Source organism: Cyprinus carpio, chromosome B22, assembly GCF_018340385.1.
Source record: "Cyprinus carpio isolate SPL01 chromosome B22, ASM1834038v1, whole genome shotgun sequence".
Taxonomy (NCBI): domain Eukaryota; kingdom Metazoa; phylum Chordata; class Actinopteri; order Cypriniformes; family Cyprinidae; genus Cyprinus; species Cyprinus carpio.
Genome location: NC_056618.1, coordinates 26,948,773 through 26,966,165, shown reverse-complemented (window position 1 = coordinate 26,966,165; position 17,393 = coordinate 26,948,773). Strand labels below are relative to the sequence as shown.

Sequence of the window (17,393 nt, the reverse complement as noted above, 5' to 3'; positions counted from 1 at the left end):
GTTTTGTTGTAAACTATGACTGGATATGTTCTCAGTCACTGTACACTAAATTCTGAGTTGATGATGAAGAAAATAGACTACTGGTGGAAAGAATGATACAAAGAAACAATGCTGGCACAGTGCAATTCACAGGGGTTTTCCATGATGTTATCTGTTCTTGCATTGGTTGTATTACAATAGATATGGGTTGGGCTTTTTGAGGTTCTGAAAAGAATGAAAGACAATAACAGTGACACTGAGGTCACAGTTGGGACAATAAACTTTTGAGTATCAAAATATATCATTTTAGAGACATAGTAAATGATTTTGGTGGGAAAAAAAAATTTCCTTACTTACAAATTGATTAGGTCTACTAAAAAAATGGAGAAATGTATAGTCCTTTTTTCACATTTAACAGTTAGATATAGCTCAATATCAAGATTAAATAATAATATTAATTTATAAAATTACCCTGTTAAACTTCATAACAATATGATCACTTAAATAATAATAATATCAATCTGAAGAAGAAGAATTATTATTTAGTAAATACTGTGTCATTTTAACAGATATAGCTCAAAATAAAGATAATAATAATAATACTTTACTACTAAATATCTGAAAAAAAAAAATGTTTTATTATTATTATAAAAGTTTTTATTGCTGTGGTCTAATAATTATTTGGTAATTAAAAACCTGTCCACCTGTTATTGATTCAGTGATTAATTCAGTGCAAGATTTATCACACAGATTCAAACCGGTATCTTAAGGTGTTTATTTTAAATCATATTGCACAACTTTAAAAATCAGCTGAAAAGAGCTGTTTGTGCTCGAATCGGACAACACATCTCATGCTTTTTTTTATGTAAGTCCATGAGCACAATCCAATTTTGCTTATGTATCACACCAAATTCAATTCAGACTGCAAGCTCGCATTCATAATGGCAAAATATGACTCAGCAGTGACAGTAACAATGAAACATGGTACAGAAAACCATTTCCGTGTCTGTCTGCCTCAGTTCACAATTAAAGTGAACCCTCAGTCGCTTTACACGTGACAATCTGTCCACAATGCGAGAACAGGCGTTTTTGCTGAGCTTTGATCTTTCTCTGATTGGTCCTCTTGATGCGAGAGGAACTAACCAATGACAGAGCAACAGGGGACACGACTGCTGGCACAAAACTCAGCCTTTCATTACCCAAAACAAGCTGCTGCCTTTCCTTTTTAGAACAGCAAACACACTTTAAGAGGGAAAAAAAATATTTGCCTAGATAAATGCTGATTGACCGAGGAACACAAACACAGACTTTTCAATGAAGTAACAGTTGGCTCCTGTTTCCCCTTCGTCCAGGCTTAAAAAAGCCTCATTATGCCAGGAATATGATGGGAAAGAGGGCCATGTGGTTAAAATATCAAAGAGCGGTGGAATGCTATATATTTTCACAAATATCACCCCATATATTCACATACAGACGTCTCTTTATGACATTGACCGAGCAGGAGTGCTGACAGGAATGTGTCTGATCTCTCCCCCTCGTCATCAGTAGAACTGTGCCGACTTCATCGACTGAAGTCTAAATTACTGCTTTTCTCTCTATTAATCACTTTCTGTCCCTGGGCAAAGGCACAAGTCTGATTTGGCTCACACAGACCTCTGCCTTCAGAATGTCACGCTCCGTTCCCATCTGTCTGGACTGCCGTCCAAGCACTGTTTTAAATATCTCAATCATTTTAGGATTTGAAGTTGAAGACTGTTACAACATATAAAACACTCTCCAGAAGAGTCGTCTGTAAGAGCCTATGAATATTCAAAAAACTTCCAACCAAAAATGTACATTTACTGAAAATGTACTCACCCTTAACCCATCTAAGATATTGATGAGTATGTTTCTTTATTTGAACAGATTTGGAGAAATTTAGCATTACATCACTTGCTCTCCAGTGGATCCTCTGCAGTGAATGGGTGCCGTCAGAATAAGAGTCCAAACAGCTGATAAAAACATCACAGTAATCTACAAGCAATCCACACGACTCTAGTCCATCAGTTAACATCTTGTGAAACCAAAAGCTGCATATCTGTATATATTTTTTTTAGCAGTGAACCAGTCATCTCGTCTGAATCAGGAGAGAAATATGCACAGATCAAGATCATTTATAAGCAAAAACATTTCTACACAATTATGCTGGTGGATTTTGATATGAGAGGACAATAGGGTAAGGACTTTTTCACTGGAGGTAACTAGAGTTATTTAGCCAAAGATATACAGTACAGGTCAAAAGTTTGGAAACATTACTATTTTTAATGTTTTTGAAAGAAGTTTCTTCTGCTCATCAAGCCTGCATTTATTTGATCAAAAATACAGAAAAAAACAGTAATATTGTGAAATATTATTACAACTTAAAATAATAGTTTTCTATGTGAATATACTTAAAAAAAAAAAAAAAAAACAATTATTCCTGTGATGCAAAGCTGAATTTTCAGCATCATTACTCCAGCCTTCAGTGTCACATGTAACATCCAGTCTATCACATGATCATTATGAGTGTTGGAAACAGTTCTGCTGTCTAATATATTTGATGAATAAAAGGTTAAAAAGAACTTATTTATTCAAAATAAAAAAAAAATTCTAATAATATATATTCTAATAATATATTTTCTTTACTATCACTTTTTTTTTATTTATTTAATACTTGCTTGATGAATGTATTTATTTATTTTATTTAAAAATGAAAGAAAAAAATTACTGACCCCAAATTACTGACCAGTAGTATATATTGTTTTATTTAATATAATTTTTTATCAAAAACATAGCTTCTTTTCTTTTTCTTTTTTTTTTTACTTTTTATTCATCAAAGTATCCTAAAAAAGTATCACATGATCTGAAAAAATATTAAGCAGCAGAACTGTTTCCAACTTTGATAATGAATCATCATATTAGAATGATTTCTAAAGGATCATGTGATAATGATCCTAAAAATTCAGCTTTGCATCACAGAAATAAATGATAATTTAAAGTATAATAAATTTAAAAACAATTATTTTAAATTGTAATAATATATCACAATATTACAATTTGTATCTGTATTTTTGATCAAATGAATGCAGGATTGATGAGCAGAAGAAACTTCTTTCAAAAACATTAAAAATAGTAATGTTTCCAAACTTTTGGTCTGTACTGTATATTAAGTTAAAATACTTTAATGATGGATTGTTTTTTTTTTCTTTTTTACAAATATACAGCTTTTCACTTCACAAGATTTCAGTGGTGTGGATTACTTGTGGATTATTGTGATGTTTTTATCAGCTGTTTGGACTCTCATTCTGACGGCACCCATTCACTGCAGAGGATCCACTGGTGAGCAAGTGATGTATTGCTCTGGATTTACAATATGATCCTGACAGCCTGCTAAAAACCTAAAAGGTATCAACTAAAAAAATAAAAGCATGAAAACATAAAATCCCACGTGGAAAGAAACTGAAATATTATGTAAAAACTTCTACAAATGTTGCAATATCTGTAAACCTGTAAAATATTTTCTTCATTGATTAAAGAAGCTTACAGAATCTTTTTGTTGTTTTGTATAATATTCTTGATTTAGTGATTTGTGAAAGTGGCTAATATAACACCACAGATTTGCAACTTTACTAACTATGGTATTCTGCAGGAACTATGATTTTTATTTTATTTATATATTTATTTTTTGCTTTAATAGTCAAAAACTGTGTTCAGTCTCTCTTTGCAGCTAGTATCGCACACTTTAAACCCTGCGCCGCTTGTAACATTAGGTTGGGGGGAGGACTTAAAATGCACGTGAATCGTTTGAAGGTGAGACCTGTAGACAAACTTTTTAGAGTTTTCCTCTGCTACAGTAGCTCTCAGAATTGTGTAATGAGCATTTCGTACCACAAATTTAAAATGTAATTTTTTTTACATGGGTGACTTACAGAAAACGAAGCCTGTGTGTCAAAAGTGTGTAGTTCGAAGATAAACAATAGCCCTATAACACGCAGAAACACGATCCAAACCTTCAAATATAAACGAACGCGCCGAAATGACCAAACGTGTTCGATCTGAACATAGACAAAACGTTTGATTTGGCATTCATTCGAACGCACAACACTGTCCAGTTCGAACGTTCGAACAGATATATTGCCGCTCAGAAATGTTAAATTCAAACGTTTCAGTGCTCACATGATGCCCAAAATACTATGTGGGCACCTCACTGTACGGAACCTTGCTCTGTCACGTCTTTAAAACTTGTAGCTACTCACTTTTCTGTAGGCAAGTTGCAGGTAGTTATAGGGAATTCTTCTATTGAACTCTTGAATGATATCCTCGCTAATTTTATGCATGGACTGGGCTCCAATTTTTCCCTCAATGCATTGATTTAAACAATGCCCTCTATAGAGGATCACGTCGAAAATCTTATCAGTCAGAAAGCTGTCAAAGCGATGCTGGTCACTGCATTTCAGCCGGCATCTGATTCTGGTCTGGCGCACTTCAGAGAAACTCTTCAGCGCGCTCTCCATGTACCGCACCACACTGTCATAGTCTCCTTTATAAAAAGCCTCCACTCCGTTATCATAAAGCAGGTCGAACGGTTCCAGGGAGGCCGATGACAGCAGAAGTGCCTGGAGGATACATGTAAAAAAGACGTAGATTTTGGAGTTCAATTCCATCTTCTGGAGCTGCTGCGTAATGATTCGCAAAATAATGCGCTCTGAGAGTGATAAATAAACAGTCCCGGCGGGTCTAGTGTATGTTACAGAGAAAACAGGCTAATGAAAGTGACGGCTTAACTACCCTTCTTAGCTTCAAGACAGTTTCGTTGCCACTCATAATGAATGACCGATTACTGGGGACATTTTTAGCAATGACCCCCGTCCCTCCCATTTATTTTGTGCTGACTCCTCCCCTACAGCCCACACATGAAGGAAATAACAATTGTTTAACATGACGGCTGTCTGATAGTTTATTTATGTATTATTTAAGACATATTAGTGCTTCTGAAATTTAGAACTTAAAGAAGTACTTAAACCAGACTTGTCTCTATTACAGACAACAGGCTACACTGATTCACAGACAGAACTTTCTAGTGAGATCCTCACAAAGCCCTCGAAAGCGAAGACCTCCTGTCGCCGCTTCAACGTCTCCCTCTAGAGGATAGAAATCATACTGCAGCTCTCCTGAAATTCCACAGTGTTCAGTATACGTTTAAATCAACCATTGCAACATCAATCTAACGCTATTGTTCGACTAAAACATTTTTTAATTAGTCAATGAGTATAAGGGATAATACAGGTGCTAATGCTTCAGGTAATTTTGCAAACATTTTGCAACAATGTGACGTCAATCTAGTTTAAGCATTGTATAAGAGACAACAGTGTCAGAATTTCTGACAGAATGAAAATGAAACGGCTCCACTTTTACAAAATCCCTCCGCAAAAACAAACAAAGGAGGCTCGACCTCTCATCTCAAGCGCTCCCTCCAGCGATAGTTTACAGGTTATAAAACGTTAAGATGTCACACCCTACAAACCTACTGACCGCGGGCGTTTATTTTACTGTGTAGGGCTGTCAAAGCCATACTAAGATGAGTTGTTTTAATTGGATAACTTTCATTAAGATCATTTCCTGCACGCCATTTGTAATCTGTGAAAAGAAAATAACTTTTCCAAAAAAACTAGAGTTTCCAACGTACCGTCGTTCTTTCTAACCTTGATCTTGTTTTCTTGCTTCAACAGACTAATAGTATTATTCTCAACGTAAATGACAATTTGTTTTTTTGTTTTTATTGCTTGATCTTATTATTAGTAATTTTGACTACGAATATTATTATTATTATTTGGATATTAGGATTATACATTCGAGTGGGGTGGGGGGAGTGCATGTACAGTTCTCTCTCCACCTTCAATACCATGACTTAGGTGCCCTTGAGCAAGGCATCGAACCCCCAACTGCTCCCCGGGCGCCGCAGCATAAAAAATGGCTGCCCACTGCTCCGGGTGTGTGTTCACAGTGTGTGTGTGTGTGTTCACTGCTCTGTGTGTGTGCACTTCGGATGGGTTAAATGCAGAGCATGAATTCTGAGTATGGGTCACCATACTTGGCTGAATGTCACGTCACTTTCACTCACTCACTTTCACTTTCATGTGGTGATAGTAAGCATTTATAATAATAATAATAATAATAAATAGATAAAATGCTGAAATGATTTAATCATAAAACAGACAAGCATGAAATGCTGAAGCTGTCTTAATTTTGCATTGACATATATTCTACACTACATCACAGCTTAGAATAATCTTCATCTTTAACCCTCTGGGGTCCGAGGGTGTTTTGGGGCCCTGGAGAAGTTTTGACATGCTCTGACACTTATTCCTCTCAGTGCGTCTTCATTCGAGGTAAATTCTGTCTTATTTCTCTCGGTGCGTCTTTTTCTGAGGTAAATTCTGTCTTATTTCTCTCGGTGCGTCTTTTTCTGAGGTAAATTCTGCCTTATTTCTCTCGGTGCATCTTTTTCTGAGGTAAATTCTGCCTTATTTCTCTCGGTGCGTCTTTTTCTGAGGTAAATTCTGTCTCATTTCTCTCAGCGCGTCTTCATTCGAGGTAAATTCTGTCTTATTTCTCTCAGCTCGTCTTCTTTAAATTCTGCCTTATATGTGTTGGTGTTAAGGTAAAGTCTTGCTGCTTTGTTTGATGTGATGTGGGTGTTTACACGGCGCACATCTCACGTGGACTACTGTAATATCAATAGCGCAATCGGCTCATGGGCATGATCTAATTAGAGATATAATGAAGGCAGACGGGCAAGACTTGACTTCACGTTAGTTTCATATTGATTACTTTGTCACATAATATTTTTTTTCCACATGACTTACTTTGTTTAAAAGTAGACATGTCAAGCTTTCTATAGATATATCTCTCATGTATGTGTGTAAAATATTCGCTGAGTTTCAGTTCATTTTTTTGACGTGTTTCAACAGATATGCGTGGAGAATGAGACGGCAGAAAGCACACCCTGTATATTTTCTTTATTTTGCAAAAGCACAATGTTTTGTTGATATTGTGAGTGTACACAAATAAAAGTAGAGCCTTTACAGATTTAAATGATGTATTGTTCTTACATGTATGATTAAATATGACTGAGCATTTTAACTTCTTTTTGCTGTTATCATTAAAATCTGCAAGTGCACACCGTCGACCCCAGGAGGTATTTTTTTAACCTATCAAAAATTCCTTTGAAACTCGTAGGCTATATTGTATTTCTAGTTTGTTACTTGAATGTTAAAATCAACTAATTTAATATTTCTTTGAAAATACATACATTGATGATTGGAAAGTTTAAATGAACAGCATTTATTTGCTGAATACAAATACTGTACCATTTATTTATTTTTGAAGAAATCAATTTTATTTAGCAAGGATGCATTACATTGATCAAAAGTGTCAGCAAAGACATTTATATTGTTACAAAAGATTTTTATTTCAACTACAAAAAATCTTTTGAACTTTCTATTTTTCAAAAACGAATAAAAATACTACACATTGTACTTATACACTACTGTTCAAGTTTAGTAATTTTAAAGAAGGATGCATTAATTTAACCAAAAGTAACAGTGAAGACATTATATTGTTACAAAAGATTTTTATTTAAAATAGTAAAAATATCCCCATATTGACTGTGAAGCTATGACTGGAATATGACATCATCTTCCTCTGTGGTCAGCTCTGAAGCAATCCCAGCCTTCTAGTTTTCTAATACTGTAGCTACATTGACACACAAACATCTAAACATACATTAAAAGTGGTTAAATCATAGCACATGGATGTCAGTTAGCAAAATAACAATAACATATAATTAGAGATAATATATAATTTTTTAAAAATTACTATAAAATGATTTATTATTGTCTTTTTCTTCATTAACACAATGCATGCACATACACAACATTTAACTGGTGTCTGACATTCAGATGAAGTGTAGGTATTCAGATGTTCTCAAGATCATTAAACATAGTCTTTTTCAGGACTCCTGGAGACCGGATGCTTGCTGAGAATTTTTTTGGATTGTAGATGTGTCACGCTGCAGGCGCATAATAGAATGCCTCCAAATAAACATAGCACAGATGCAACAAATGCAGCAATCAGAGACCTGCCGACCACATACCTGCAAAGACCCAGCACAGATAGTCAGTATTTAGTTTTCAAAAGACCACTGAATCATGACTCTAATGAATCTAAGAAACAATATGAAACAGAACAACACCTACCTCTCCGTCTTTTTGTCATTCTGAAAGAAATTGTCAACAATTCCATATATAAACCAGCTGGTTATGCCCAAAGCAAGAAGACCTGGTTAGGAAAGAAGAATGCACATAATTCACTCTTGAATAAATTTAAATATAAATCGAAATTTTGGCATAATTACTCCAGTTCCGAAATCATTCTAATATGCTGATTTGCTACTCAAGTAACATTTATTATTTATTATTATTATCATCATTTTTGAAAACAGTTGTGCTGCTTACTAATTTTATAGAAATCATTTTACTTTTTTTTTCAAAGATTTTTGATGAGTAGAAAGTTCAGAAGAATTTATATGAAATTAAAAACTTTTGTAACAATATAATGTCTTCACTTTTAGTTTAGGTAGATTTAACGCATCCTTGCTTAGCAAAAGTATTAATTTCTTAAAAAAAAAAAAAAAAAAAAAAAAAAAAAACTTTTGTACGGTACTGTATATGTAAAATATATAGTATTTTTTATTTGTCTTTAAGAAAAAAAAGTTCAAAATTTATTTATTTGAAATAAAAATCTTTTGTAAAATGTCTTTGCTGTAATTTTTGACCAGTTTAATGCAGTTTTTAAAAGGCAGTGCATATGTAAAATAAAGTTTTTATATCCAGCTTCGATTAATAGAAAGTTCAAAAGAATTTATTTTAAATAAAAATCTTTTGTAACAAAATAATTTCTTCACTTTTACATTTGGTTAAATTAATGCATCCTTGCTGAACAAAAGTATTCATTTCTTTACAATTATAAAACTTTTGAACAGTAGTGTATAAGTACAATGTGTAGTATTTTTTATTTGTCTTTGAAAAATAGAATGTTCAAAATAATTTATTTTTTCAGTTGAAATAAAAATCTTTTGTTACATTATAAATGTCTTTGTTGTCACTTGATCAATTTAATGCAACCTTGCTAAAAAATTGAAAAAATAAATAAATGGCATGCTTGTATTCAGCAAATAAATGCTGTTCATTTAAACTTTCCAATCATCAAAGTATGTATTTTCATAGAAATATTTTGCTTTTAACATTCAAGTAACAACCTAGAAATACAATATAGCCTACGAGTTTCAACTCAAAATTAATTTTTAATAGGATAAAAAAATAGAAATAGTTTTCACTCCAGTTTATTTGCGATTTGTTCAATAATTCTGAACTCACCACCGCACACAGAAAGGATTCCTCCTAAGAAGGCAGCTCTATCCTTCGACATCTCGTTCTCTTCTAAACATCTTGTACATCTGAGACCAGAAATGGCCACCAGCGCGGCGAGGCTTGAAAAGACGATGCTGGTGATCATGATTGCTCGACCCAACCGGATTTCAACTGCAACAACACACAGCAGCGATTACAATGAAGTCAATGGCAGAAGGATCCATACTCCACAGAACAGATACTCACAGGTCTGATGAAGTAGAGAAGTGTAACTTGTGCAGGTCATGCGAGACGAACTGTCCACTGAGCACTCCATCCACAGTCCTTTGTATTTGTCCAGAATCACAGTCTTGTCATTGTCATGTCCAAGGATTTCCCATTCATTTGTAAATGTGCCTATAATGAGGCCACATAATCCAGTAATGGACAGAATATAACCGATGAGCTGAAGAGCCATGGCTGGATTAGAAGACGAATGCAGTTTTCAGTCAGTAATACTGTATGTGTCCACTGTACTGTAATGCAAGCTGAGAAATCCGGGCTGCTATTTATTATCATGTGAGTAGGTGTGAACCAACGGTCATGTCACTCATGGACAGGACATTGGTCAGATTTCCTTGAAAGTAGACGCTCTTGTTTGGAAAAATCTAGCTTGAACTTTTCTAGTTATAGGTGTGAAAGTGTCAAAGTTTTGGGTTGGAAAACAGAAGGTTGTTGGTTCAATACCCTTAAAATCAGTCAATCCGGATAAAAGCATCCTTTAAATAAACTAACATTTTTATTTTGATGAAGGAGGAAAGAGATGAGTAACATTTCATGTGAAATGATGTGTTGACATCCAAACTACATAAATCAGCACATTTCTTCAGATGACAAATGCATCGTGATCTTGATAAATCTTACAGTCCGTTTCACACCTATTTACTCAGACAAATCCAAAAGATATATTCATCGTTTCCATTCATAATCATGTTCCCTCCTCTTTTGGGGTTGTGATTGTAACAGGAAACAAATGGGTGGGTTAGTGGGAGAATGGACACTTATATGTCAGGAAGTTCATGTCATCCACTAATAGTAACAGTGACTAATGCTACTGTTGAAAAAAAAAATGTTAATTTTATTTAGACCCGTTTTCATGTTTCATGTCACATACACCAAACCACTGAATGGCAGTATTTTCTGATTTCTGAAAGATCATGTGACAGTAAAGACTGGAGTATTGATGCTGAAAATTCAGATTTGCATCACAGGAATAAATGACATTTTAACCTATATTCAAATAGAAAACAGCGAGACTAAATTCTAAAAATATTTTATATTTTTACTGTGGTTTTGATCAAAGAAATGCAGCTTTGGTGAGCATACTGTAACATAAGAGACTTCTTTCAAAAATTTTTTAAAATGAATCATATATCAAACTTTTGACCACCAGTCAGTGTATATGCATATTTCTTTCTTCAACTGCAAAGATGTTACATTGCAGGGTTTGTTGTTGTTGTTTGTTTGTTTTTCTTTAGAATCTAATTTCAGCTTTCTTTTTGTTATGTGAAGGTCGAATTACAATAAACTGGGAAAGTTATTAAAATGCCTTCATCTATTTTTAAATTCATTGTTAAATGTGTATTTTTGTAAAACACCTTAAAAATAAACTCTTTCAAAAACTGAAGAACTGCTTTTTGTTCATACTGTTCATAATGTGTTTAACGGTTTGTGTGGAATTGGGAGGTGAGGGATGAGTTTGCGCAGATGTACTGTATGCTTTGGCTCTTGCACAAAAATGTATTCCAGTACTCAAGATGATGACTGTACAAACACACTTTATAGTTTCATCGCAGGAGTCGTGTATTGCTGTAATACACTGTGATTTCATTCTGCTGAAAAGTACAGTAGTACACATCTTCTCAATAAGCTACATGATTTGAAATCCCATTCATGTAAAGTTTAAAAAAGGGTTTTTAAAAAACATATAAATAGTGAATAATGACAGAATCTAGTGCCATTTTATGGTCCTTCAGTATACTGTCTGATTGAAAGCACATTATCAGTTCTCTCTTGAATTAGTTCATACAAAAAAATGACAATTCTGTCATCATTTACTCACTTTCCACTTGTTCCAAACCTGTATTCATTTCTTTTTTCCATTAAGCACAAAAGAAGATGTTTTGAAGAATGTTGGAAACCAAACATTTGACGGCAGAGACTGACTTCCATAGCATTTAAAAAAAAAAATGTTATTTACAGTATGAAGTCAATGGCTACCATCTACTGTTTGGGTACCAACATTCTTTTGTAAAATATCTTTTTTTGTGCCCATAAAAGATTGGAACGACACGAGGGTGAGTAAATAATTTTTGGGTGAACTATCCCTCTAGGCAAGCATAATAAAAATCTGCATATTTAAGAGTGGATGAATACTTAGTATTAGATGAAAATGACTCTGACTCATATTATACAACTAAAGACCTGTTAATACACAGAACAAAAACTATAGTGGTGTCCACACCAAGATATTTTATTATGTTATATTTGATCCTATGCCACTTCAAAGTATAAATATAGCTGCTTAATATATTACATTAACACCATTTATATAATAATTATAATTAAGTTTTCAGACATTTTTAAATATTTGATTTTACGTCAGTTGTATCATTAGACCTTCCTATCAAGCACAGGGTTAATTCAGGATAATTAAGCCATTTTACCCCAGTCACCTCAATGGCAAAAAGTGTCCCAGTTTACATAAATTTACCATATATCACAGTAATATTTCTTACTAAAGATATTATAAAGTGTAGCCGGCTGAACCCTCAACCATCAGTTATGCTTTCATGTCATAACTCCCAGCATGTGCCCCAGGACCCACGCTCTCAAACCTGTCAGATGTCATTCCTGCAAACACAGCCTTGGGCCCAACGACACATAACTATGGGAATGTATGTGACTTTTTCTCATTTAAATCACACGCATAACACTATTCAAATGCTGCGTGAATATGAGGGATTTTCTGAGGGAGCAGTAGCTTACTTGCAGTTTTTTTACTTGTAGGCCCTACTATAAAAAAAAGTGCAGATAAACAGCGCCACAGATTTGACACTTTTTTGGTAAAATCAACCTAAAAAATATCACATTTATGGTTCCCTCTACATATCAAGATGAGAAAAAAATATTTTAAACGTCGACAAAATACACGCTTCAGCTTTAAGTGGGACTCGAGTTCGACTCAAAAAGCAAAATAACCAACAGGTTGGACTTATTTTCAAGTAGCCTGAACGGTATTTTATTTTTGATTTTTTTTATTCAACAGAATAAGTTTTTACACGCATATCCAACCTGTTTGAGTTTAATTAGCACTGACTCGACACACCCTCATGTGACCACCTGTACCGGTTTTTCCTGAAGATGTGCCGCAGGCTCCTCGGCCCAAAATGGGTAAATGACGAGAATTAAAGCAAAGCCCATTGAGCTGTATTCACACCTGCACGCCGACACACCTAAACCTCGCTGCCCCTTTACTCACGGAGGAGAAGGTTTCGAGGGGAACGCTTTAAAACCCTTCGGAGGCTGTCAGCGCTGAGTATTGGGTGTGTGAACACCCATGTTTCGACACGACACGAGCGCTTGGGCCGTTTCTCTCTCAGGTAAGCGACTGTCATTATTACACAGGGGAGCACTTTGCGTTACTGACAGACACTTTAAGTGAAGAGTAGTTGAATGTCGTATTAAATACGATAAAAATTACAACTTACAGTTGGATACACAGCATAGGTGTTCACGTATGGCGCGTTCTTGCGGTCCTTCGTGGTTTGTTTTTTTTACTACACACATAAACACCTCTCACATGGAGCACTCTGGTAGTGTCTCACAGTGACAAGTTCACCTTTTAAAAACATTGCTGTCTTGTTTTTAAAGACTTTTTAACATCTATCTGTCTATCTATCTATTTATCTATCTATCAGAATTATATCCGAATCATATCAGAATCCTAAAACCACAAAGGAGAAAAATACAGTTCACTCCGTGATTTTCAATTATTTTACAGTGATTTTTACTGCTAAATCAGATTTATTTATATATATATATATATATATATATATATATATATATATATATATATATATATATATATATATATATATATATATATATATATATATATATATATATATAATTCCAAAGCATTCGTAGCTTAATACTTTATTTTTTTAATAATATTTTTGATATAGTTGGCTAATACTATATTTTAAATAGGCTACTATAAATGTAATTGGTTAAGCTAGCATGTGACAATTCAAATATTTAATAGGTTACATTTAACATCGAAAGTATTTGAATATTATAGCCTATGCACAGTACCTATTTATAAATAAATATCTAATTTACATTTAATTATTGTATTTTACTGCATTTGTTGAATTTTGTGATTAATCCATTTTAAAACAGTAGCCTAAAATATTCCATATTATGTAATAAAAAAGCATGCATGATTATTTTACACAAACAGAAAATTTTAATAAGATTGAAAACGTTTTTATAATATACATGTTGAAATAAAACTGAAAGTTTTTGCTAAATTATTGCACACTGCAAGATAGCTACAGCTTGAAATTTAATATTAAGCACTGAGGCTCACAGATCATTTCCTGTTAAAGCTATTGGGTTCTGTTCATGTGGATGCACTTTCAGAACTATACTCCTGTTTTATTTCAGATGTTGCATAAAACCTGGAGTTTCTGACCTGCAGTGCACCTTGCTAGGAATCGTGGCTGAGATGAGCAGCAGGATTTCAGTCATTGTTTCTAGTAGTGTGCGCTGCAGATATGCAGCTTTTACCACGGAGCGCCTTGAATCATATTCACAGTCCTAAGAAGAAAATGGTCTTCTACTGTAATTTATGGCGCACATATGTATAAGGTTTTTTTATTTTTTTTTATTTTTTTTTTGGCGCTGGATGGCAGTAGAGCGCAAGGAAAGCGAGGGAGAGGCACAGGAGAGCGAGTCTGTCACTTGTAAGGATCTGCACCGTTTACACTCGCAAGTAACCGTGAAAATCTTTGGCATGTAGGTGAACCTGCCCAGGAGAGGCAGCTGTTGGCATTTACACTTCCTCATTCATTTGTAATTGAGGCCTTTATGCAGAAAACAACCACGCCAGAATTTGCATTTCTTCATTTATAGCCATTCATTTGAAAGTTTCTATGTATTCTTGGTTGGGATGTTTTATGCAGTTGTTAAGGGTCAATGACAAAGTACAGAAGCTGTGAATGTAAGCTGTATATCTATTCATGATGGTTCCATGTGTTTTAAAAACTGTTTTTCATAATGGTTTTGACTTAATGGCCGAAAGTGTTGTAGCCACTGTTGTACCGTGACCATGAATGACAAATAAGTACATAAAACTATTATTTGAATAAAAATATTTGCAAACTTGAGCAGGGAGGCGTGTCAGGGTCGCCTCTGATATCTTTTCCTGTTCTGTCACATGACAATAAAATGAAAAGGGGAAAACAAAAACGCTTCCTCTAAATTATTTTGAAATAAAAGTGCTTATATGCCTTGGAAGAATTTAGGCCTTTATATGTATAAGTGATCATAAGGTAACTCGCTTCTTTTCAATGGCCATTTGCTTTATGAATAAATAAATGCATAATCAAATAAAGTATAATAAAATAACATGGTCCCAAACCTGCTAGCTCTAGCCAAATGATTCACTTAGGCACATGTTTTTTTTTTTTTTTTTTTTTTTTTTTTTTTTTTTTTTTTTTTTTTTTTTTTTTTTTTTTTTTTTTTTTTTTTTTTTTTTTTTTTTTTTTTTTTTTTTTTTTTTTTTTTTTTTTTTTTTTTTTTTCCCATCCATTTTATCTATTTATTCATTCAAATGAATAAGTAGTTTAATATTTTCTGTTAGAAACTAACAATTGCTAAAAAAAAAAAAAAATCTGACATTTTTAAATTTGTATTTAGAAGTTATGCATTGTGCTGACATGTTTGTTTTAAAGGGCAAAACAAACAAACAAAAAAAAAAGCAAAAACTTAAGCAAGTTGACATGTTTGTTTTAGATGGATGCAATACAAAGCAAGCAAGAAATTTTCTGAAGGTTACACTTTTTACTGATCCTTTCATATATATTATACTAGAATATTTACCAATATTATATATATTAAGGCACAATATTGATCCTTAATGAAGAAGAAAGCAGATTAGACATACAAGACCTTCTTGTCAGGTTATGACTAGTGGGTGGTTGTTATTTAAATCTGATACACTGGATCACAGACACATCTAGTGACACACACATACCCTTTAAAAGTCATTTATTTGGTATTTACAGTTGGCCAGTGGAAGCTATGAGAATGTGCAAGATACAAACACTTTTGCCGGTCACAAAACATTTCCAGCAGCAGCTGATTGTAAAACAAACTGGCATGGACGTCATCTTCATACGTTGAGTGAAAAATGCTCAAGTTTCTGTCACTCCGTCACACACACACATACATTTACAATGCCATTTCAGGTGCTAAAAGTTCAGTTTGTTTGTTTACAGCCTCAAGCAAAACATTTGTAAACCAGTTGTTTGTCTTCAAATCACGACCTTCAGATATTGACAGTTTTACAGCAATACTTGTTTTTTTTTAATCCCTGAATGTTGAATGGCATTTGGCACAACACCCATCCAGCCAATTAGTATCAGAATTGTAAAATACAATTATGTTTTCAAATACTACAGCGCACCGTAAAATGCAACATGAGATGCGCTAGACTGACACAGCACTGAAAGAGAGAGATATATATGCACATTCATCACTAAAACACACACGTAAAGTGATTCAAAACTGATTCAGTAATACGATTCCGCAAGAAAATGTTCTTAAATCACCTTATAAGCATAGCAGCATGGCAACAGAAGATATTTTCCCTACAAGTTTATTGGACGCATTTCAGGCCATGCCTTTCATTGGAATGCACCGACACTAGCATATTGTCATTCTTGAGAGCAAAAGATGGGAGCGTTCAGCACTAGCGATCGAACACTGGTCTTATAGAGGCACTAATGCGATGCAAAAAGTAGCTGCTGTCTTTAATTGTATCTGTACAGGATGCTACATGTAGCCCACACAATCATATTCTCATTCCCAAAAGCCAAGCGGAATGTAATCCCTTTAAAATGCATTTTGACAGGAATATAAGCGATGACTGATCAGTAAGGGAAAAATAAAATGCCCTGATAGAGTGATGAGCATGTGGCACTTTCCATAAACAGGGTACATGGTCTTTTTCAAAAAATAAATACAAAAAAAAACAAACAAAAAACTGTTCCTAGGAGTAAACTATTAGATAAGCGATATAAAATTGTTTCATAGCTAGTATTAAAAACATCAAATGATTTTATGATATCACACAAAAGCATCATAATACTGTTAAACCTATTTTAATTACTAACACAAAAACATTTGGCTTTTGATCCCCAACTAGGGCTCTAATAGAATTATAAATTTAGGCAAAGTGTGCAAGTTTGTCTATACTTTTTATTTTTTTTTGCTAGAAATAAACAATTGCGCCCCCCACCCCCCCAAAGAACAATGCAAAAATAAATAAAAAACTAATGCAGTGGAAAACAGAAAACAAACAAAAATCAAAGAAGAGCAATGCAAAAACAAACAAAATAACAACAAAAAAGCGCACACAAAACAAACAAACAAAGAAATGGAGTGGAAAATAGAAAGCAAACAGAAAATAGAAAGAAAACTTAAGTTTAAAAAATTTTTGGTTTTTTTTGTTTGTTTTTTATTTTTTTAGCAAACTCCAACCAAATGATTTTTTTGTATATTTTTAGTTTAGACATTTAAAAAAATATATTGTAATGTTTGTTTTATGCTCTCTGTAAGAAATAAACAATTGGTAAAAATAAAATTTGGACAAATGAGGTTTTTAAATTTTGATTTAGACAAGTTCTAAAGAAAGTT

General features: G+C 33.7%; 2 protein-coding genes and 1 long non-coding RNA gene across 6 annotated transcripts in view; 1 reads left to right on the top strand and 2 right to left on the bottom strand.

Annotated features, from left to right (window-relative positions):
* p3h2 (prolyl 3-hydroxylase 2) overlaps positions 1 to 4,856 on the bottom strand; it is a 52,936-nt gene extending 48,080 nt beyond the window's left edge. The window contains exon 1 of the mRNA XM_042749393.1: positions 4,254 to 4,856. Coding sequence (XP_042605327.1) covers positions 4,254 to 4,661 — 408 coding nt within the window. The 5' untranslated portion in view covers positions 4,662 to 4,856. The remainder of the gene's footprint in view (positions 1 to 4,253) is intronic.
* Positions 4,857 to 7,613: 2,757 nt separating this feature from the next.
* On the bottom strand, positions 7,614 to 13,323 carry LOC109087971 (claudin-1). 4 transcript variants are annotated; one of them, XM_042749400.1, is made up of 5 exons: positions 13,178 to 13,323; positions 9,675 to 9,824; positions 9,435 to 9,599; positions 8,256 to 8,337; positions 7,614 to 8,152 (listed from the first exon to the last, which is right to left on the bottom strand). In XM_042749400.1, exons 1-5 carry the CDS (start codon positions 13,254 to 13,256, stop codon positions 7,993 to 7,995), a joined length of 636 nt encoding a protein of 211 aa, XP_042605334.1. In that variant the 5' UTR covers positions 13,257 to 13,323; the 3' UTR covers positions 7,614 to 7,992. The 4 variants fall into 4 exon arrangements, with proteins under 4 accessions (XP_042605334.1, XP_018957699.2, XP_042605336.1 ...); XM_019102154.2 differs by having other exon boundaries at positions 9,675 to 9,887; positions 13,178 to 13,303; XM_042749402.1 differs by having other exon boundaries at positions 9,675 to 9,873; positions 13,178 to 13,272.
* Positions 12,169 to 14,935, top strand: LOC122141581. Its single transcript, XR_006157943.1, has 2 exons — positions 12,169 to 13,069; positions 14,139 to 14,935. It is a non-coding gene; the product is annotated as an uncharacterized LOC122141581 (long non-coding RNA).
* Positions 14,936 to 17,393: the final 2,458 nt, after the last annotated feature.

What these genes read in the sequence shown, in the direction of transcription:
- LOC109087971 (XM_019102154.2), bottom strand. Translation starts at nt 13,256, where the DNA reads ATGTGTGTAGTAAAAAAAACAAACCACGAAGGACCGCAAGAACGCGCC. An exon ending in TTCTCTACTTCATCAGACCT is followed by an intron (nt 9,600 to 9,674) that starts GTGAGTATCTGT and finishes GTGTTGTTGCAG; the next exon opens with TTGAAATCCGGTTGGGTCGA. An exon ending in AATCCTTTCTGTGTGCGGTG is followed by an intron (nt 8,338 to 9,434) that starts GTGAGTTCAGAA and finishes TTTCCTAACCAG; the next exon opens with GTCTTCTTGCTTTGGGCATA.